Source organism: Orbicella faveolata, unplaced genomic scaffold (assembly GCF_042242905.1).
Source record: "Orbicella faveolata isolate gen_17 unplaced genomic scaffold, um_ofav_v1 contig_24, whole genome shotgun sequence".
In the NCBI taxonomy this organism is placed as follows: Eukaryota; Metazoa; Cnidaria; class Anthozoa; order Scleractinia; family Merulinidae; genus Orbicella; species Orbicella faveolata.
This window is the reverse complement of record NW_028301552.1, coordinates 30012922-30034045: the sequence shown is the minus strand read 5'-3', so window position 1 is coordinate 30034045 and position 21124 is coordinate 30012922. Positions and strand designations below refer to the sequence as shown.

General features: G+C 41.9%; 4 protein-coding genes and 1 pseudogene across 4 annotated transcripts in view; 1 reads left to right on the top strand and 4 right to left on the bottom strand.

The window, feature by feature from the left end:
• The window catches only part of LOC110051845 (RNA helicase aquarius-like), a 39701-nt gene extending 28315 nt beyond the window's left edge, over positions 1–11386 (top strand). Inside the window, exons 37-53 of the mRNA XM_089290892.1 lie at positions 203–269; positions 482–550; positions 799–843; positions 1073–1138; positions 1365–1412; positions 1825–1866; positions 2115–2145; positions 2337–2443; positions 2637–2708; positions 3190–3249; positions 3884–4011; positions 4583–4754; positions 7378–7548; positions 8235–8432; positions 8979–9041; positions 9813–9926; positions 10318–11386. Of these exons, the coding sequence (XP_089147018.1) occupies positions 203–269; positions 482–550; positions 799–843; positions 1073–1138; positions 1365–1412; positions 1825–1866; positions 2115–2145; positions 2337–2443; positions 2637–2708; positions 3190–3249; positions 3884–4011; positions 4583–4754; positions 7378–7548; positions 8235–8432; positions 8979–9041; positions 9813–9926; positions 10318–10491 (1627 nt within the window). The 3' untranslated portion in view covers positions 10492–11386. The remainder of the gene's footprint in view (positions 1–202; positions 270–481; positions 551–798; positions 844–1072; positions 1139–1364; positions 1413–1824; positions 1867–2114; positions 2146–2336; positions 2444–2636; positions 2709–3189; positions 3250–3883; positions 4012–4582; positions 4755–7377; positions 7549–8234; positions 8433–8978; positions 9042–9812; positions 9927–10317) is intronic.
• A 1769-nt stretch (positions 11387–13155) lies between these two features.
• Positions 13156–13923, bottom strand: LOC149111269 (uncharacterized). The gene has a single exon (XM_089292422.1). The coding sequence runs from the start codon at positions 13921–13923 to the stop codon at positions 13156–13158; it is 768 nt and encodes a 255-aa protein (XP_089148548.1).
• LOC149111268 (uncharacterized) lies at positions 13924–15645 on the bottom strand. The gene is made up of 2 exons (XM_089292421.1): positions 15205–15645; positions 13924–15135 (listed from the first exon to the last, which is right to left on the bottom strand). Exons 1-2 carry the CDS (start codon positions 15643–15645, stop codon positions 13924–13926), a joined length of 1653 nt encoding a protein of 550 aa, XP_089148547.1.
• A 7-nt stretch (positions 15646–15652) lies between these two features.
• LOC149111267 (uncharacterized) lies at positions 15653–18253 on the bottom strand. Its single transcript, XM_089292420.1, has 2 exons — positions 17165–18253; positions 15653–17056 (listed from the first exon to the last, which is right to left on the bottom strand). Exons 1-2 carry the CDS (start codon positions 18251–18253, stop codon positions 15653–15655), a joined length of 2493 nt encoding a protein of 830 aa, XP_089148546.1.
• Positions 18254–20264: 2011 nt separating this feature from the next.
• LOC149111266 (NPC intracellular cholesterol transporter 2-like) lies at positions 20265–20959 on the bottom strand (annotated as a pseudogene).
• Between the last annotated feature and the right edge of the window lie 165 nt (positions 20960–21124).

Genomic DNA, 21124 nt, shown 5'->3' with positions numbered 1-21124 from the left:
GCTTACTCTCATTACACTGGGCAAAGTTTGTGTCTCTATTTATTTTTTTTTATTATTTTTTTTTTTTTGCTTAAAACAAACTAAGATTGGTAGGAACCTCCGCTACTATGGACACCAAGTTGCGGCATTATAACGAAAATTGTTTCTGTGAACTGTTAACTTCTTTGGTTTGTAATGGTCTGTCTTTATTATTTGATGCTAGGTATGGTCGAGTGAACTTTGTTCTTGCGAGCAGACTGGAACTTTTGAAGGAAGTACAACGACTACAGGTGAAGCAACCTTACAATTTTTTTGTGTGTGTTTGTTTGTTTGTTTGTTGTTGTTTGTTCTGGGGTTTTTTCAGTCTCTCAGCAGTACCTTTGATTTGAAGGTAATGTGGTGCATAACAAAAATGCCTTTTTAGTATATCGTGAAGTAGCCATTTGAGTTCCACCCAAGTTAGCTTCATTTTGACACTGCAGTACTTGAATTTTTTTTGTAGGAAAGCCTTGATGTTCATGGTGATGTTTCATATACGTGCGAGACAGCGGGTTATTTTTACCTGTATCAGGTATGAAAAGCCTCGTGCCTGTTACATGTTCTCACAGTAAATAACGTTTATAGAAAACTTTCAGGTTATTTCAGTCTCCTGACTCAAATGTACATTTTTTTTTTCTGTCCTTCTATTGATATATATTTTTACAAAACTGTAAATGTACGAGTGAATAAAGATGTTGTTGCTGCTGCTGCTGCTGTTGTTGTTGTTGTTGTATCTTCTAGGTAAACGTTCGAAATATAACGCGTTTGTTGTTGTTGTAGGTTGTATCTCGTTGGGAAGAATACACGGCAAAACTGAAAACACGGGTAACTAAGATAGCCAACTATTCATTTATTTATGGTAATAATATCAATCGCAGAAAAGAACCGTCGTTTTAACTAGTGACAACCGATGAGTGCTTTAGTATGTTCAAGAGACGGTTGAGAATCTTTAGTTATTCTCACTTCAAGTTAATCTTGAAGTCGCATTCTTGTGTGTTTAGTATAAGTCTCTGTCGATACTGTGTTTATTTATTTTCTGCATTTTTGCTTTCAGAAAGGAGAGGTTGCTGCTATATCAGAACTTTTTCCTTTCACGAAATTCTTTGATAATGCACCGCAAGTGAGTCTTGTTTGATTCAATTAACTTAAGCTACTCAGTTGTCGCCTACAGTGGGTACAATTTAATAAGAAGCGACTAGTTCTTTTTTTTTTTACATATTTTATTCTGTATTTGATTGTCAGTTAGGACTCGTTGATAATACTTATTGTTAGTTTACCATTATTCAAGTATTTTTTTATGGAATTGCGTTGCGAAGCTCTGTACTTTGTGTAAATTTCTTTCTCAGCCTGTGTTTAAAATGGAAACCTGCGAAGAAGATATGGAGATTGCTGAGGTAAATCAGGGTTTTGTTGTACATTTTTTGCTGTATATGACGAGAAAAACTGAAACAAATCTTTTTTAACTCGCTCCCAATCTGCGTTAGTTAAAACTGTGGGACTTTTGTCTTGCATTGTCGTCCCCAGAGCTGCTCGTCCTTCTTGGCCGGTGGAGCCTTGGTTAGAGGAACGGGTGGCTCTAGAGAGATTTGATTGGCTAGATTCTCGGCCTAAGATTTTCACGAGTTCAACGCTGGTGTCCTTCCGGGTAATATCCTCTGGTTGATCTCTACCTAAAATCCGGTCGATGATACAGACCTTCAGGAATTTTCACTGTGTAGTCCTCCTTAATGGAACATAAGACCGCCACTTCCCACCAGAATTTTACTTCAGTCTGTTACTTATGCCCTTTGCTGTGGTTATTTTCAGGGCTGCTACAGATACATCAAGAAGATCTTTCAACAGTTAGAGGTACAGTAATACAACTCTTCCTTTCATCTTGCCATCACCAGGAACTCATTTCTGAAAAGGACGTATAGCATCTAATTTCTGCTTACAATATGTATACCGATTTTTAACAAGAAAGGTCAATACTTTCTTGATCTAACGCCAAATTCTCATAACTAGCAATAAAAGCAGGATATAGAAGTCGCCATGGAGAATTAGTTTTTCTTGACTGAAAGATTGGAATGTAATCTCTTTTTGATTGATTTTTGCAGGAGTTCAGAGCATTTGAGCTTCTTCGTAGTGGTGAGTAGTTACATGTTATGTTGCTTGTCTTTTGCTAGCCATGACGCCCCGTTACTCTTCAACATTTGTCTCTGGTCGCTCCAGCTAAAGTAAAGCCCAGACCACTCGGATCTGTGCCCATCGCAGTGAACATTCGGCTGCTTTCTTTATAATACACCCTTTTCGTGACTTTGTGTGTTGTTCTGTTGTAGGTCGTGATCGAACAAACTACTTGCTTGTGAAAGAAGCTAAGATTATTGCCATGACTTGTACCCATGCCGCTCTCAAGAGAAGGGATCTGGTGGAGCTTGGGTTTAAGGCGAGTAGAATTTAAAGTAAATGAACGCAAGCACGTTTGCTGTACCTTATCACGTACATTTACAGACCTCAATTTTGTTCAAAGCTGACGTGGTGTTTTTTGGAACTGAATTTGAACTTGCTATCTCTTGCAAGGGGCAATTTCAGCATGTATGGGTGCAGTGACATGTCACATTGTTGTTTTTCCTCTGTAGTATGATAATGTGTTGATGGAAGAAGCTGCGCAGATATTGGAGATTGAGACTTTTATACCGCTCTTGCTTCAGGTTAGAATCAACTTTATTTTCCTTAAAAACTAATTTCCTAGCAAACGACCCCACATTTTGGTCGCGAAAAATGAGGCAAGAACAATTTGCTGGGCCAAAATACAGAAAACTCTCATTTGTTTGGAAACGTTTGCTAAGAAAGCCATAGTTTTAGCAGTAGAATGGCTTGTAGGTCAACTCAGTAAATTTTCAAGTCTTGTCCGCTTGGGTTTAGTGGCAAAAGGTTAACGATGGTTTCTATAACAGACCCTTGCCTTGAAAAGTTCATGTTTAAAGTCCATTCAGTGATTGAACTGGTTCGGTTTTCTTTCACTCTATTGGTCAAGCGCACATGATCAGTGCATGCTAATGCGGCAACCAGGTTATTTGCTCTCGTCACTGGGATGGTGACGTGATAAGTTTCCATAGTGATGTACCACGTGGCTATTTTTGGCCAATGAAGGGACAGCTCGTTAACTTGGCTTCATGACTTCACTAACAGAATCCTGAAGATGGATACAATCGAATGAAGAGGGTTATTCTCATCGGAGATCATCACCAGGTTTGTTTACTGTGAGACCATTTTGTTATTAATGTTCGATTTCCCACAGAGCGGTTTTCAATTGAGTGTCAAAAGTAGTCAGCCAATTACTTGGTTTTGGTTTTGGTTTTACTACGCTTTGGTTTGGCCGAGTACTGTAAGTGGTAACTTATTGGTCTGGGTTGAGTGAGTTGAGTGGTCCAGATTTTGCAATACGGGCCCCTAAGTGACAGTGCCCACGAATTAGTATCGGCGAAATCAATTTCTGTTGAACTTCACAAAAAAGCCCGAAAAAACACAGAGATATGTTTTGATTTAGGCGCGCGAGTTCACATGGAATGGAAGCAATGACTTATATGCAGAGTTCAGTAGAAAAACGTTTATGGTAATCACGGGGCTTGGACTGTCCGTATTTGGGGATAATGCTCTCGTTCGTTTTCGGCAGTTTGTCGATTTCGCCTTTTGATGGTCCATAAACTTAAAGAAAGAAACTCCAGTGATATTTCCTCAATACAGACCTCGCAGTAGTTCAGTAATATCAATGTTATTTTTGTTAGTTTTGCAATTCGTTAAAGATTCGGCCAGAATTTAAAGCACAAACAGAATTTTGTCCTGTAAAAATAGGGTATTTTCTATGTTGCTGTTTTGTTTGTAGCTCCCCCCTGTTATAAAGAACATGGCTTTCCAGAAGTTTTCCAACATGGAACAATCCCTTTTCACGAGATTTGTACGCCTGGGTGTTCCCACAGTTGAACTTGATGCTCAAGGACGAGCGAGATCCAGGTAAACGATATTGATGTATAATTTCATTTCATTGCTTAACTCCGATTTCTTTAGCAAGAAGCGGCGAGGAATATAGCTACTCTCCCTGAATTAAAATACTAGTCCTTCGAAGCCCCCTCCCCCCTTCCCCCTCCTCCCCCCCTCCCACGTTCTCCTCCCTGGACACTTCTTTTAAAGATCTCCCCAACAATTCACCGGTACGCATTTAAAACTCCTTGTTAAGTATCTTGCCTAAGAACACTTCACAATGACCAAGCCAAAGGCTGTGACCAGGACTTCTCCATCCCAAGTTCAACGCTCTGACAGTTCGGTGACCGCGCTTTCCGTTAGACAGACTTCATTTTCGTGTCAAGAAATGGTCCCCTTGTACTTGTTAAACTTTTCCCATATAGCATAAAATAACAGTGCTTTTGTCAGTAGAAGCACGGAGGGATTTCTGCCGAAGGTAACCGCGAAACCTTGTGAACAAAGTGAGTATTATACCCAGGTGACATGCCTTAGCGTTTGGAATGAACTTGTTCCAGTTATTGACCCCACTGTAACCGTTGCACTTGTTTTCTTTATTTTCCAGCTTGTGCAGTCTCTATAACTGGAGGTATAACAAACTTGGCGATCTGCCTCATGTTCACACTTGGCCAGAATACTGTGTGGAGAATCCTGGCTTTTTCTTTGATAATCAGCTGATCGACGTGCAAGATTTTAACGGGGTGGGAGAATCAGAACCTAATCCTTACTTTTATCAGGTAAATACGATCGGTGAATGCGTGTCGATTGTGTTACGTGGCCAGAGCGTTTTAGTGTTTTTTTTCCCTTCGGAGATGCCACAGATCACTTAAAAGTCAGAGAAGAAAGCTCTTAGGTAAAAGTCAGGAAGTTCAGTCCGGTCTGGTGTGCTATCGATCATGGTGTTTTTAATAACGACCGAATTTTTGTTGTCAACATTTTGTGCCAACTGAAGAACGCACAGCCTAAACCTGACTCCTCTTCTTTTGCTCAGTCTTTAAGTAGCTTAAAAACTTCAGCTACTTTGATTAGCGAGCACATCTTAATTTGGTTTTGTTGAACTTTTTTCCTTTTTTTTTTTTTTTTTTTCCAGTACTGTTTTTTTCCGTGTTGATGTTGTAATTTAATCGTGTAATGTCAGGAGCCATAATCGGGGACGGAGACCGTAAGCGCGCGCCATTTCTAGTATTGGGGTTGTCCCCATGATATGGGACAATAATTCTATTTTTAGAACAAATTGCGCCATCGCCTGCGGCACACGCGCGTACATGCTGCGAGGATTTTTGCGGATGTCGCGCGGGGGAAATGGCGTCCGAAATTCTCGATATTTTTTATGTTTTTGGCCCGCAACTCAACGCGTTTACGTCTGTTGGAATTTTGCCTAAGTATTTTCGTCGTAAGCTGTTCCAGTTTGAGTGAAGTAAGACAGTGTCGAATTTGGGTATGTTCCGCTTTAAGCTTAGATATATATCGCTGACCAAGTTGTGTTCTGACGGATGCTTCTTTTACATGAGCTGCTCATTACTCCACTTTAAATTTCACATATGTTAAAGATTAACAGCTTTTCCATTACACAACAAAAAACTAGCTCGATATATTTAGATATAGCAGAGCTTCAGGACCTCATAGTTTCCTAGCTCCTCTTGCCACACGCTTCCGAGGAATTTGCCAGTCTATCGCGACCGAAAAGTAAAAAAAAATAATTGCTAGTTTAAGGCCCAACAACTTTACGTCCGTAGATACCGCTCAGTTTTATTCGTGTAAAAATCCAGTAAATTCTCTGTTGTCGATGAATGAGAGCGCCCGCCGATGCGTGTTTTGTACAGTCAATAAACATGACAAATTGTACTTCCGCCGCACTTTCTGAAAGCGTACATCGAACTCAAACAATAACTCTATAGTTTTTAAATATGTTTAAGCTTGATAAATGTTTGAGAACATATTAAAAGCTAAGCTGAAAATATGCGAATAAAGCAGAAATAATCAGCAAAGTTACGATGACGCTTTCTTTAATCAACTTCGAATAACCATTTTCGCAGTGTAAAACTTCACTATGCTTATGTTGAAGAAACACACATGATGTTAGTAGCCTTTTTTGCGTTCGTGAAATTTGTTGCAGCATCTCAGCAGAAAAGATAACGAAAGAAATCTTTGTCAAGATTTGTTGACAATTGAAAACAACGACTCGGACTTGAAAGTGCACGAGCCGCACTATGCAAATGAGCTAATTGTACGCGTCAGACTTTCCTTTCAAAAACTTTTGCAAACTCACCAAACAAGCAGAAACAATAAGAAACCATCAAAACAGGTTTTGGTTATGATTAACCATTGTCCGAGAAACTCACAAATTAACTCGATACCAGAGTAGAGAGTTTTCTTGCTATATTCTTAAGTCAGAACAAACACAAAAACATATGCGTAAGCTTACAACTAGCGCGAGCAGATCTTATTATTCATTCCCAGCGCGAGCTTGAAGTCTTGTTTTCTACCCCGAAAAACCCACCTTTTCCGTTGGCTCAGAGCATAAAACTACATATAAGCGCCCTGGTTCTTAGTCCCTGTCTTATTCCCTGCCACCGCTGTGAAAGATACGCAAGAGAATCTCTCAACTCTCACCATTTGATCATGCAACGTGACAACATCCACACGAGAACCCCCGACATGTGCGTGGATCCGCGCGGATATATGACGTCAGGATGGCGCAATTTGTTCTAAAAATAGAAAAATTGTCCCATAGCATAGGTGCGCGCGGATCCCAAGACTTACGGTCTCCGTCCCCGATTATGGCTCCTGGTAATGTGCAAAAAATAAAAAAATCTGAAATCTGAAATGATGCTTACTGAAAATTGTTTCTGGTCAGTAAGACAGAATTAATGTTTTCTGTGTGAATAGTGGCCTTGCACCCCAGCCACTGTAGAACACACTAATTTTTTGTGTGTTTGTTGTCAAAGTCCTTCAACTGTAAGACGCAACGTTGTAATTACCATTTTGAATGTAACACAGTTACCAAATACTGTGCAATCATCACTTTCACAACAGTCATTATTAAAATCTCGATCATTGCATAATGCAATTCGAGAGTTTTCACTGGCTTAGCCATCATGGGTTATGAGCCATTATACCATGCTCTAAAAATATGGTAAGCGTAGACGCGATTTTTTGGGGCGACTTACTTTTATTTTAGTCTAGTTTTCTATATTTTGGGGCGGTTTTAATAAACAATCACTCCACTCGCCCTTGTTGGATATGAGATGGTTATAGTCAACTCGGTGTTACGCGCCCCATTGGCTAGCTACCATCTCGTATCCAACGCGCGCTCGTGGAATAATTGTTAATTTTTTATATATATATATACACATTTAGAATCTAGGTGAAGCCGAATACGCTGTGGCTATCTTTATGTACATGCGCTTGATTGGTTACCCCGCCGACAAGATCGCCATCCTGACTACATACAACGGACAGAAACATCTTATTCGTGACGTCATACGACAGAGGTGTGCAAACAACCCGCTGATTGGACAACCGAGTAAGGTAAATGGATGGTGAGGGGAGGTATCTTAGTCATTTACAGTTGTAGTGAAGAAGATTCCGTGAACTGTTACGTTGTTGTTATTGGCGCTAGCGCATATGATATAATGTAGAATTGTTATGAAAATAATGCCGTAGTCAGTGGTGAAAACTGTGTAGAGATCTTAAATGTTAATCTTGTTGAGCTTCTGTCGTTTAGTCTGTGATAGAGATAGAATTACTCTTCAAGATGACTTGAGAAGTAACAGTGTTATAGACCTCTGGCTTCTAATCTGTTTGTATCATGCTAAAGACACAAAACCAGCCTAGTCACATCTAGGTAATCATTACAATCGCAAGTAAAGCGGTAACCCAGACGCTATTAGCCAATCAATAGGAACTCGAACTAATAATGTGCAACTGGCGCTGGCAGGCGCGGGAAAACATGTAACTGCTGCCAAGTGCGGGAAAACTCGAAACGGGTACCAAGCGCGGGAAAAAGCCAGTAAACAAGGTCAGGATTGGCTTTGGTTTAGCTCGCGATTTGCACGTAGAACAACATGTTTGTTAGAGCATTACAGGAGTATGTAGGAGCTATTATACAGCTTAGGAGACGCAAAACCAACGCAAAATAACTACTTCGAGAATAATAATAGAGTACGAAACAAGACTTTGACTCTGACGTTTCTTCCGTTTTATCACGTGATCAGGTGACCACAGTGGATCGTTACCAGGGGCAACAGAACGACTACATCATTCTGTCACTTGTCCGCACCAAGACCGTGGGTCACATCCGGGATGTACGCCGTCTTGTGGTCGCCATGTCACGTGCAAGGCTCGGTCTCTATGTGCTAGCACGTGTCAGCCTCTTTAAGAACTGTTTTGAACTCAGACCTACTTTCGCTCAGGTGAGTGTATAGTGTAAATAAACAGAGTAGGTCGTCACATCACATGTGCGGTGCCTTACTTACAAAGTGTCACCCTATGCTTACGTTATGTCACGCACAAAGCCATCACGTAGAGCTAATGTTGTCACGTAACGCGCGCAAAGGTAACGATAGCAAAGAAATCTGGCGAGTGCCTTTGTCATTGTTTTAAGAAACAAATTAGTATTGTCAATCTTTAGCTTGAGTTAGCAGACTTCTTGGCGATTTTCATAATTTTTTTGTATGTTAGACTCGTTCAGAATGGGATAAAAAATTTGGAAACATTTTAACTGGAACAAAATGTGGAAAAAAAAGTTTGTGTCTGCAGAAAATCTAGAATTTATCTGCTTTCTCGAAATGATTACATTGAATCTAAGGGGGAAAGGTAGTCAAGTCAATATTTGGTGCAAATCACTTGAACATGTTGAAACTTGATATTCTCATCATCTTTTTGTTTGATGATGTATTAACAATGCAAGGAGAAATTTATTGCTGATCAGTATGAATGAATAATTCTCTCTTACTCAGTTGACCAGCAGACCGTTGAAACTCTACCTCGCTACAAGTGAGAGATATCCACCATCCCGACAGGTAACAGAGTTGGATAGACATTCAATTAGCCTTATCATTTTACTTTTGAATACATTTACAGTGTAAGTTGCTGTCACTCAATGCGGTATTCCTTGCAACTTCTTTCCGATTTTTTTTCTGACTTGCACGAGGAATCGTCCAGCGTGACACACACTTAAATGAAGTATTCTCGCAGCGTTTTCCATGCGGCAAGCGTTGCGCAATGTTCTATCGAGTTTCTACTTTTCATAGTGACAGCAGCAATGCTGGGACAGCTTAAGGGTTTTCACACTAAGCAACGCTTCGTGCAAGATGTCTCGCAGCGTAGCAACCAGGTGTCAAAACTAGCCCAGACCAGTGCAGAGTGATATTAACTTCACGGCGGTCATTGTGAACTTTTGATCGATGTGGAACGCGCTTTCCACTCTGCCGAAGTTCCTCCTCTCCTCCCCCTCCCCTTCCTTTTTTTGACGCCTGCCAAGAGGTTAATGTGAACGTGATTCAACTTTTAGTTTTTGTGAAAGACGCCGAAGTATTTGTTACGGATTATCAACTGTTTTGATTTGCCATCAGTGGTTTCTTTCCATGCTTACTAAAACAACTTTTGTTCGAGCCATGCATTTTCCGTCTAGAAGATTCATCAACCTTCAGAAATTTAGACCAGACTGATCTACAGTGAAAGATCAGATCTGTACTGGGCTGTTGCGTTATTCTTATTTTGAACGTTAGTTCCACGACAACTCTTTTTATTTCCATTTCTTTCTGATAGTTTTTTTTTTTATTGTCTTCAAGCGTGGAGTTCCTCCAGCTGAACGACCTTTTATTGTTCAGGATATGCCTCAGATGCATCGCTTTGTATATGACTACTACAGTCACTACGTTGAATCACTGAGAGCTCAGAGAGAGGTATGATTAACTGTAAAACGAATAAATTCCGTCTTAGGCTTGATTCGACTGCTTTCAATTCGAATGTGGCCAATCACAACGCATTTTAGTAACGCAGTGAACCATTAAGCTATCAGAGCTTAAAGTCAAAACCGCAACCGGTGCAAAGCGCGGGAAATGCGTGAGGCTAAGCCACGATTGGTTCCGATTTTACTCCTCGGTGATTGGTTGAGCAAATGGCGTGGTTTACTTTGCTGTGATTGACTAGTGCATTTGTGCGAGCTTTTTTTATTTTTTTGCTTTCGTTAACTCATTTCTTTCTTTATTAACCACGTTAGAGCTTAACAAATACAAAACCAATACTCGTGATGTTATAACTTAAAACATTTAACGCGACACGGTTTCTTTTTAGTACATGGCGAACATTCCACAGCCACCAGAAGAAGAAAAGGAAGAGGAAGAAGCTGAACAAAGTGATGACAAAGAAGAAGAAGAAAAAATTGGCACTGAGGATGCGGGTGAACTGAAGGAACAAGGATCACCAATTGTCAATGAAGTTGAGGAAATGGAAGCGAACGAAAATTAACACTTTGTAAAGAGCTTCGCATGGTCTTACCTAAGTATTTCTGAGTAAAATAACGAAGAGCTCGGCTAGACAAGAACCTCACATGCAAAATGTTTGTCGTTTTCGGGACAAAGGGTACTGATGTACAATTGTAAGGAAAAGTCCTTGTTATGTTATGGAGCAGCTCTCTTCAGAAGGTCTTTCCTCATTTGTTCGTTACTACACCAAATGAATTATGACAAACTCTTCCTACACTTGTAGAAAATCTGCATTTGTGTAAAAACGTGTCTCCCAGACTGAGCCCGCGATCTTTGCGACGTGCCCCAGTTGTAACTGGATGGTAATCCTCATTTCTGATTGGACAACATGAAGCAGAAAGTATCTATGTACCTCAACAAGGATCTTCACAAAAGTGTGTTTTATAGTTTGTATTCTTTTAATTCCACTTGTTTCTCGCTTCAAAATGGCAAAATCCTCTTAGATCCCACTAGAATGCATCTGCACTTCTTTGTCGTTCTTAGTCAATTATCAAACTTCACTTAGCGAGTATCTTGCCAGTTTGCCGCGCAGCCATTGTTTGGAACGTCACGCAACTTTTCCTTACGCTTTGCGTGACCTAACTAACAGGTTGAAGATGGGGAAGATCTGGGGAGCAGCTGATTGCTGGAAATGTTTTAATACTTCTAGACCGCCTGCCGTGAAAACATTGGCACAGTCTTAGAAACGACTTAAAGGTGGTGTATTAGACGCAATTTTCACGGGAACATTCAGTCTGTCACGGAATTTTCTTGTTTCGTTGTGTTGTCTGTTTAGAACAGTGAAATGTGTTCGTGTGAAAAAGCGGACTGGTGCGTTTATCGCTGTAATCTCAATATGATAGTTTTAATGTTTTAAAATAAAAGCGCAGTTTAGGAGATACTGATAGAGTGGTAGTCGTCAAACATGAACAACACAGAACAGTGATATCAGTATTTTGAATTTTATAGTATATTTAATTGTTAAAAAAAGTGTGTGTGCGAAGGATATTTCCTTTCTTCTGAAATCCTTTGTTTACTCTCAGTTCTCTGCTAAAAGGCCATGCTAGTAGATTGTTTCTTTTTCTCCCGCCCCATGGCTCATGAAAGTCGATCACCCGACAATGCAAAGAAAACAAACAGAGAAAAGAATATCTCGAACAATGGGAGTCTGAACCAAAGCACCCTTACCCCGTCCCCTCCTATCTCCAACCCTGGCCTGGTACGAGAGCAGGAAAAGAAACACCTCCTTACCCGGAAATAAACTGTGTGATTATAATGTATATGAAGCTTGCAACAGATTGTCAAAGTAATCTCTAGACATGAGGGTTACCTGGTATGAATAAGACTTAATAGTTATCCGTCCATATTGAATTTAGTCTCTTGCTGACGCTGAAACGCTTGGAAACAATCTGACCTAATCAGTCCGGAACATCGCGATAAATTAAGACATTCATGACGTCATGAAGCTATTGTTAGCAGGGAAAATGGCGGACCTTTTATGCGGACAAAGAAAGTATGTTGTTTCCAGTCTTGCATAGAGTCTGGCCAGCATTATCCAGGACTTGCGACCAAACGTTGAGAAGGAGAATAAGCGGCCATTTTGGTAGTAGGAGAACGTTGACTGTCTTCTAATCACTGAGTTTTTTTGGTGTCAAGCGACGATGTAGACGCGATTTTGTGGCCAAATATTAAGGTTAGTAAAGTGTACGCGTTATTTTCTAGTATTCACGTATTTTTCATTGAGCTGTGTATATTTTTTACTGGTTCTAGTGTTGTTTAAGTTTCATCATGCCAAATTACACGGTTGTAAACAACGTCGATATTTTGAAAACTCTCTTTGAATTGGAGGCGTTACAAGTGTACCTAAACCGCTGTTGTTATAAGGCTTGAGTAATGCATCGTTCCTTCATTTTTATGACAGTTGTTTTCAATCTCTCTCTCATAAGTACATGGAAGAGCATACTCGACTGCTCGAGGCACTTTGCCGAATTTTGGGGGGAAAAACAAAGGGAAAAGAGAGGAAATAGACGTCGCTAAGTACGCGGACGAAATTAAACAAATTTGGGAGGTCTCTTGGTGGATTCACCGAATGTGCACCCCAGTTTTATCACTGGAGAGCCAACAGCCTGTTGAAAACCACCTACAGCACAGAAGTGGCAGCGAAACAGACAGGCCAGGGGTAGTGCAGTGTGTTTGGACTCCACATTTATTCTTCGAGCACATGTTTCTACAACCCCTATAAGGGGGTACAACAATTCGTGCAACGTCACATCCGGGTTACAAAGCAATACAAAACGACTTATCTAGAATGTTCGGCTTGTAACGCAATGTCACGTCCGATCTCTAGTACAAAACGGCTAGTCTAGAAAGTTCAGCTTTCAACATCCTCCACCTCGCAACTTGCGGTAGCCTGTTGCGACTTAATCAGTCCTTAAAGTAACTTAGTCAGTCCTTAAAGCGACTTAGTCAGTCCTTATAGCGACTTGGTCAGTCCTTATATCGACTTGGACGAACAATCTCTCTTCCTCTCCGAGTCCTCTGTGGAAGGGTGACTTCAGGTTCAGCTTCTTCATCTTCATCCTCCATCGTCTCGGCCTCGCCGTCTAACATCCCACCATCTTGTTCAGTACTCTCTGGTGAGCTTGTAATGGGTGGGAGATTGTCAGATTCAGCACAGAGCTCCAATTTGTACAGTTTGCGAATTGGTCGGGTTAGCAGTCCCGACTTCACCTGGACAGTCGCAGCACGGCATCTTCCATCTCTGCCAAGAGTGAGCTGCCGGACAACCCCCATCTTCCAATTTAGACGGTTTTTTTCTGTCATCAGCTACAAGGACAACTTCTCCTTCTTTTAAAGGATTTGGCTGAGTCTTCCAAACTTCCCCTTGTAAACCCAGCACTTGATGCAAGTATTCTTTCTTCCATATGTCATTCATGGAGGACAGCCACTTTTTTCTCCGTTGAAATTCATCAGAGATGTTTAGTTCTCTTTCTTCTTCCTTGATGTCTTCTCGCGGTGGCAACAGGAACTTTTCAGGACACAAAGGGATAGGAACACCACCATCAGGATTGCTCGACTCCCACAAGTAAGTGATAGGCCGGCTGTTGATGACTTTCTCCACCTCGGTTAGAGCGGTTACTAATTCCTCCCAGGAAAGCACATCATGGCCCAACGAGCGACGTAGCAGGCCTTTAACAATGCCCACTAACCTCTCCCAGGCTCCTCCCCACCAAGGTCCGCGTTCCACCACAAATTGCCACTTCATGTCAAGATTCTTCTCTTTAACCCACTTAGCTGCCGCCACAAAGTTTGATCCGTGATCACTTATGCACAACTGTGGGACACCTCTTCTGTTCATAAATCTCTGCGGTGCCTGAGTCAACGCTTCTACAGACAACGACGTCACAAGTTCCAAATGAATGGCTCTAACTGACATTCAGGTAAATACTACGAACCAGACCTTACTGTTATCCTTCAGGTATAACGGTCCTCCTAGATCCATGCCGGTTGTTTCAAAGGGACGCTTGCAAGTTACACGACACCTAGGGAAAGGAGGTGTCTGTTCAGGTGCACGAGCCGCCAAGAACCTGCTACATTTCCTGCACTTCCGTATCACTGATGAGACTGATTTCTTAGAGCGCAGGATCCAAATCCCTTGGCGTCTCAGTTCCGAAATAACTGTTGCAGTACCAGCGTGTTGCATTTGTTCGTGAATATGAAGCACCAATTGGTTGACAACACCACACTTCTTAACCAGCACTGGATGGAGTTCCTCAAAGGTCGCTTCCACTTGTTGCAAACGACCCCCCATCCTGATTAATCCTCCTTCCAAAAACGGGTGTAAGGACCGCAGACTAGACTGGCGGTAAACTGGTTGGCTATTTTCCATTGACTCTAATTCCCTCCAGAAAAACTTCCTTTGCACTTGTTTCAGGATGACCATTTTGGCATATTGCAACTCTTCTGAGGTCAGCATATTTTGGGTGCTTTTAGGAGACTTGCGCCAATGTACCATCCAAGCTACACTTCTCAAAGTGCGAAGGTACTTGCTCGTTCGGGTTGGGTCAACAATTTCCTCCACATATTTCGGTTCTTGGTTATCAGCTACGGCCATCATCAGCAATGCAGCATCTGTGTCATTCTTTGGGTGCTTCGGCCATTCTGCCTCAGGTCGTTTCAACCATTCCGGGCCGCTCCACCAAATCTTGGAGTCAGACAACTGAGCTACCGTCATACCCCGAGTAGGTAAGTCCGCAGGGTTTTCATCTGTGGGAACCCACGACCACACTCCACCGACAGCAGTAATCTCTTCCACACGGTTAGCGACAAACACTCCACCCACACGCGGTCCCTGACTTATCCACGAGGGAGCAACACTGGCATCTGTCCAAAGGAATTCATCATCAATCTTAAAGACATCGCTGTACTCCAATCTCAGTGAATTGAGAAGTCGAGCTCCTAGTAAGGCACCAAGAAGTTCAAGGCGAGGTATCGTGTCTCCGTTCGGTGGGGCAAGTCGACATTTCGAAGCAACAAGATTCACTGTTACGTCTCCATTTGTATCTGCAACACGAATGTAGGCTGCCGCAGCATAGGCTCTAGAGGAGGCGTCACAGAAAACGTGAAGTGACAGCTTTGTGTCCTTGCACTGAGAGGGTGTTATTCCCAACCATCAGTTTACTCTCAGATGGTTTCCTCCTGACAACCCTTTCAATACTTCTTCAACACGCCTACGCAAATCCGGGTTAACTTCCTCATCCCATCCGAGCTTCTCTTTCCAACAGTCTTGGACAATAATCTTCAGTGGAGTGACAGCCGGGCTCACTAGCCCACATGGGTCGTAAATCTTAGACAGACAGGACAACACTTCTCGCTTCGTAAGTTTCTTGGGTACCATAACTTCCAGATCAACAAGTGGAAGAAGTTCATCAGATTTTAAGTCCCAACTAATCCCAAGTACTTTGTGAAGTTGCTGCACTTGGCTGTCTGAAAACTCGTGGAACAGATTTTGATCGTTGGACCGAAATTTCCGCAGGTTAAAGCCACCATCTTTAAAGATACGCACTGCTTCGTGCCAGAACTCCCTTGCTTCCTCAGTGTTCTCCATTGAGTTCACTGGATCATCCATGTAAAGGTTGCGAAGAAGCTGGGAAGCCATTTGTGATTCACTGATGAAACTCTCTAAATGCTGTTTCAGGACTACTTGCAGCAGAAATGGTGATGATTTGGCACCAAAGAAAACATTTTGTATCTGTACACCTCAATCTCCCCTTGCGGTCCTCCTCACGAAGCGACAGCTGCAGAAATGCCTTTTCAAGATCACCTACAACACCGACTTTGCCAATTCTGAAACGGAGAAGTATGCCCCACAACAGCGGTAACAAGTTTGGTCCTTTCTCAAGGGCATCATTAAGAGAAAGGCCTCCTTCAGACTTAGCTGAGGAATCATGCACAATACGCAGTTTAGTTGTCTCCCGATCAAGCTTAACAACTCCTCGATGTGGAAGATAGGACTGAGGAATGCAGGCTTCTGGTAACAGCTCAATGTGACCCTCTTCGAGGAGTGTTTTTAAATGAATGTCATATGCTTTGTACTCTTCAGGCGTCAACTTTCTCACCATGCGACGAAGCCTTGTTTCACAAAGGGCCTTGTTAAGTGCTAAATGCTTTCGGGCTTGAGGTTTCCAAGGCCACGACACAACATACTTCCCAGATTCGTTGCGTTGGATAGCATTCTTTACCTCCAGCTCAAGGTCTCGTTCCAACACTTCCTCCTGTGCAACACCAAGGTGGTCCAAAGTCCAAAAGTTCTGCAGTTGTTCATGAACAGAGGCCCGAAACGCATGGACATGAGCTCTGGCAGCCACACCCGCAAATGGAATGGATCCACTTCCACCATGAAGGACCCACCCAAAAATTGTCGGTGTTCCTTTGAGACCATTCCTCAATTTAATTGTCATACCTTGGACAATGGTGTCATAGCAATCTTCTCCAAACACAATACCAATACTATCTGTACCAGGGCCAGCGAGATCAGCAAGGACTGGACAACCAACAACAACCTCTTGAAGGGCTCGATAGGACTCGGGCTCCACCCTCTCAAAGACACCAGACAACTCATCCATCACTACAGCTTGGAAGGTAAAGGTATTTGGAAGGTTTATTCCTCTTGCAGTCACCTCAACAACATCGAATTCGCCTTCCAGCACATCTCCAAGTGTCTCAATCCGCAAATGACGTTTTCCAACAACTCTCTTTGGTATATTTGCAGCCAAAGATGATGACATCATTGTAAAAGTGGCCCCAGTGTCACACAATGCTCTTACAGCCACAGCCCCAATAACAACACACACAGTTCTCATCATCACGCCAGCAGTTTTGATGTCAGCATTCTTAGCGGAAGACATTACAGCAGCTGTTGGAGGTTGAGATAACGGTGGCAAATGACTCTGGTTAGCTGGTGTATAAGGAGGGGCAGCAGGATTCCAACTTGGGTGGTTTGGTGGGCTACCCGTACTTGGAGTGGGGTTTTGAACTTCTGGAATTTTCACTCCGCGAGTCTTGCATAGCTGAGGGATATGGGATCCTCATCCACACGGGCATGGTTTTCGAAACCTGCATGCAGTCATCCGGTGTCCACTTCGAGCACAACGAAAGCAAGCCCTTATTTTCTTCACTTTCTTAAAGCGATCATCAACTGACATAGGTACAGAGCACTGTTTAGGACTATGTGGACCCTTGCAGAAGGAACAGGTTACAGATTTAGCCATTAAACCAGATGCAGTTGGCAACAAAGGTTTTTCCTTTTCGATAGACTGGTGGTGTTTAGATGGCTGTTCTATCTCAACAGTCTGGTCAGCACTCTCTCGAATTTCCAGTTCCCGTTCCAAAAATTTCAACAGCTTCGAGAATGTTACATCCTCCTTTGATAAGCCAGCTTTTTCTCGGGCCCACACCAATCTCCAATCCTTGGGAAGTTTTGATTCAATCAAAGGCATCAAAAGGGTTCCATATTGTTCAGTAGTAACTCCTTGTACTTCAAGCGCTCGCACAGTTGTACAAAGCTCATCCAATGCATCTCTCATAGCTTTATTGGATTGTTCAAGTGCTTTCATTTCTGCTAGTTTAGTCATTAGGCGAGTTTTTTGCACTTCATCCTTGCCATAGCTTGATGTCAAGCGTTGTACAGCAACTTCATAGTTTGCCTCTTCAGTTTTGATGTTTGCAATGTATCCTGCGGCTTCGCCATATAGCAGGGACTTTAAGTAAACAAACCTCTGCACAGTAGGTATTTCAACGTTATCATGTATTGCTACTCTGAAAACGTCCCAAAATTCTGGCCAGTCCAACACATCGCCCGAGAATTTCCTAACGTCGGTTTTTGGCAACTTCATTTTAGGCGCACTTGACGTATGTTTTGGTGATGGTGCAATGGGTTCAGGCTTCTCACTTGTATTTTGCTTTTGGCTGTTTTTTAACCATAATTTCACATTATGAATTCGTTCTCTTACCATATCGAACCATGGTCCTTGGGCGTCCACTTCATCTCCCACTTGCGAGTCATCGTCCAAGAGCTTCTCGATTTCCATCTGCAGATCCTCGGCTTTCTGCAATCTCGTAACAATCGAATCGAGTTTTTCTTCCACGCGAGCAATTTCAGGCGAGTCGGACTCAACCATTTTTCTAACAGCGTCAAAATCTCTTTTCATCCAGTCTCTCAACCCAGTGCGAGCTCTCTTCAGCTGATCAATTTGTTTCGTCTTCATTTCGATCGGCGTTGGCGACAAACGAAAGCAAACAACAACTCGAGGCTAGCGATCAAACACGTCGCGGGTCACCATGTTTGGACTCCACATTTATTCTTCGAGCACATGTTTCTACAACCCCTATAGGGGGGTACAACAATTCGTGCAACGTCACATCCGGGTTACGAAGCAATACAAAACGACTTATCTAGAATGTTCGGCTTGTCACGCAATGTCACGTCCAATCTCTAGTACAAAACGGCTAGTCTAGAAAGTTCAGCTTTCAACACAGTGATTCCCTGTAAATGGATGCTATCAGTATCCCAAGGAATGGCACAAAGGGTAGAGAGATTGTTTGTGCTCATTTACCAGACGTTGAGGGCCATGAAAACATGTAAGTTAAGGTTTGTAGGGGGGATTGTACTCTTTTTTTTTTTTGGCATTGTTTAAAAACTATACACACAGCAGCCGTTCCTAGTAGATGATGATTCTTTTCACCTCCCCATGAAGCTTGAATGTACCAGAAAGTAATGTTTTTGCAAAATAATTTTTATGAACGCAAAGACTGAAAAGGTACGAGAGTTTAGAATGTAGTGTCGAGTGTTGAACATCACTAATTGTGAAACTAATGCAAAACATTAATTGGCTGTGAACAGGAAACATATCAGCTTGGTTAAGAATATGTAATAAAAAATAGAAAACATAAGAGTTATCAGACCACTTGAGGGCAATCTCTTATTCAATGAGACTAATGTGGTAACTACATTCAAAATAAATTCATATGTTAAAACGAAAAATACATTGTAATAATATTGACATCTGTAAGCAATGTAATAATCTTCTAAGCGCTTGTGATTTGTTTCAGGTCCTGCATTCTGCCAAGAGGCAAATTCAAGGTCGAGAGTACCAAAAGAGTGAATAAAATAAAATGAATTTCACTTTCAAGACTGAAGTTGTTTTGTATACTTTAAATAAATATATAATAAAACCTTGGGACATGTGGATGGATTGTGAATGCTCCCTTGTCAACCTGTCCAGGAATTATATTTTGATATTTTTGGGTAACTAACTTGTGAAAGTCAGCAATTATATGTAAGTTTTCATAATTTAAATGTGGAAATCAGACATGATATCTTTTAGCACAGTAACAAATAGATACAAGAAATATTTGAAATAAATACCAAAATGGAGAAATTTCAGATTTACAAAGAACATAATGACAGAATTTTTGACTATCCCTGCATCTGACGACACTAAAATTTTGGATACATTTTTTCGAGCTTAGTTTATTTTGTATAAAAAAACAAGAATTTCTCACTCGTGAAATTTGTTTAATGATGATTTCATTTCCTCAATTTAGCCAAAACGTATAACATTTCGGTTATCTACAATTTATCTTTGGTGGCATATAACAACACGCGCGTGCTGTCGATTTCGGCCCGATAATCCTTAGATAAGAGGAAAGCCTCAATTCTCATATCGATCATTTCTGTGCTTAGAAAAATGCAGAGTAAAGTTGCTTACCGATTGTACGGTCTCTTTCCAATGAATGATAACAGCAGCTCGTCAAACGTGGCCCCCATTTCGTTCAGTGGTGCTTCCTTCGGTCCGAGGATAATCGTTATCTGGGCAGAATTGTCTGTGACATGGAACGGGAACCCAAACTTTCCTTTTATTTTATAATTTGGACAGTATTTAACTCAATTCGAGATAAATCTATACCTCCTGAAGGTCCGCATTCATGGCATTGGAAAGTACTCGCGACTCTCTTTGTCCGCCATCTTGAATCTCTTGGTTTGTTTTGAAACACAACACTCCAACCAAAACACGCATTCTCATCGGTTGAAACGTGAGTTTCGTGACATCACAGATGTCCTAATTTATCGGGATATTCCGGAATGCTAATCTGGCTACGTTGAAGAGCAGCTAAGAGCGAATTTGGACCTCAATTAACTGTTGCGTTATTTTCTTTCGTCACGCAATCTCAGCTCTCCCCGACTCAACCCAAAACCGAAAAAACTGTAGTCACAAGTTACAGTAAGGGCTGAAACACATTTTTTATTTCCTTCATTTTGACAACGAGAGCAGGATAGCAAACATTTCAGTTTCAAAATAACAATTCACAAGGTTAAAAAAAATACGATCAATACTGAGTTGTCACACAAAATCGTTCTTAACATTCATTAAAGCTCACACCAGCTCCAACGCAACTTTACCGCAGATTATAGATTTGCCATTCTGATCGTTCAAACCCGCATCCAGCTTCAACGAACCGGTTGGAAAATCCTCCGAGATGAACATAGCGTACACAAATTCCACCTGGCTTCCGCTCTTGAGCGGGCAAGTCAACCCGTGTCCTTGGCAAGCATCAGAGCTCGGAACGGGTAGAGCAAAGGGCTCAAATCCTAAGAAAACCCATGCGTAAACCTTGGAGGCTGTGACAACTTCGTGCGGGATGAAGTATGACGGTCGTATTTCCTCCTCGTTTGAGGACACAGGGGTCTTCGTCGCAGGGAATCACATCGATGGCGCTGATTTCTCCATTTTCTGGTGTGGTGCCCGGCGCTGTGCAATTTCCGTAGCTGATTGACTTGGAGGAAACTGTTGCTACTGCGAGCAAGATTGCAACTAAGAAGAGTGCGGCTCTCATTTTGCTTCTGGTTCGTAGTACAGGGATAACCGTAGTACAGTCGAGTTCAAAATGAGAGGTGTGGTTTTGGTCACAGTGCATATATCCAGTGTCAGCACACAACTTGTTATGTATTTCGTAACTAGTGGTCACGCAACACTCAACGGATTTCGGTTTTACATCAAAGGGTTACAGCGGACGTTTGGGAAGCAACATCGCTGAAAGGTCCTGAAACAAGAGAAATCTTTAGGGATAAAAAGTGT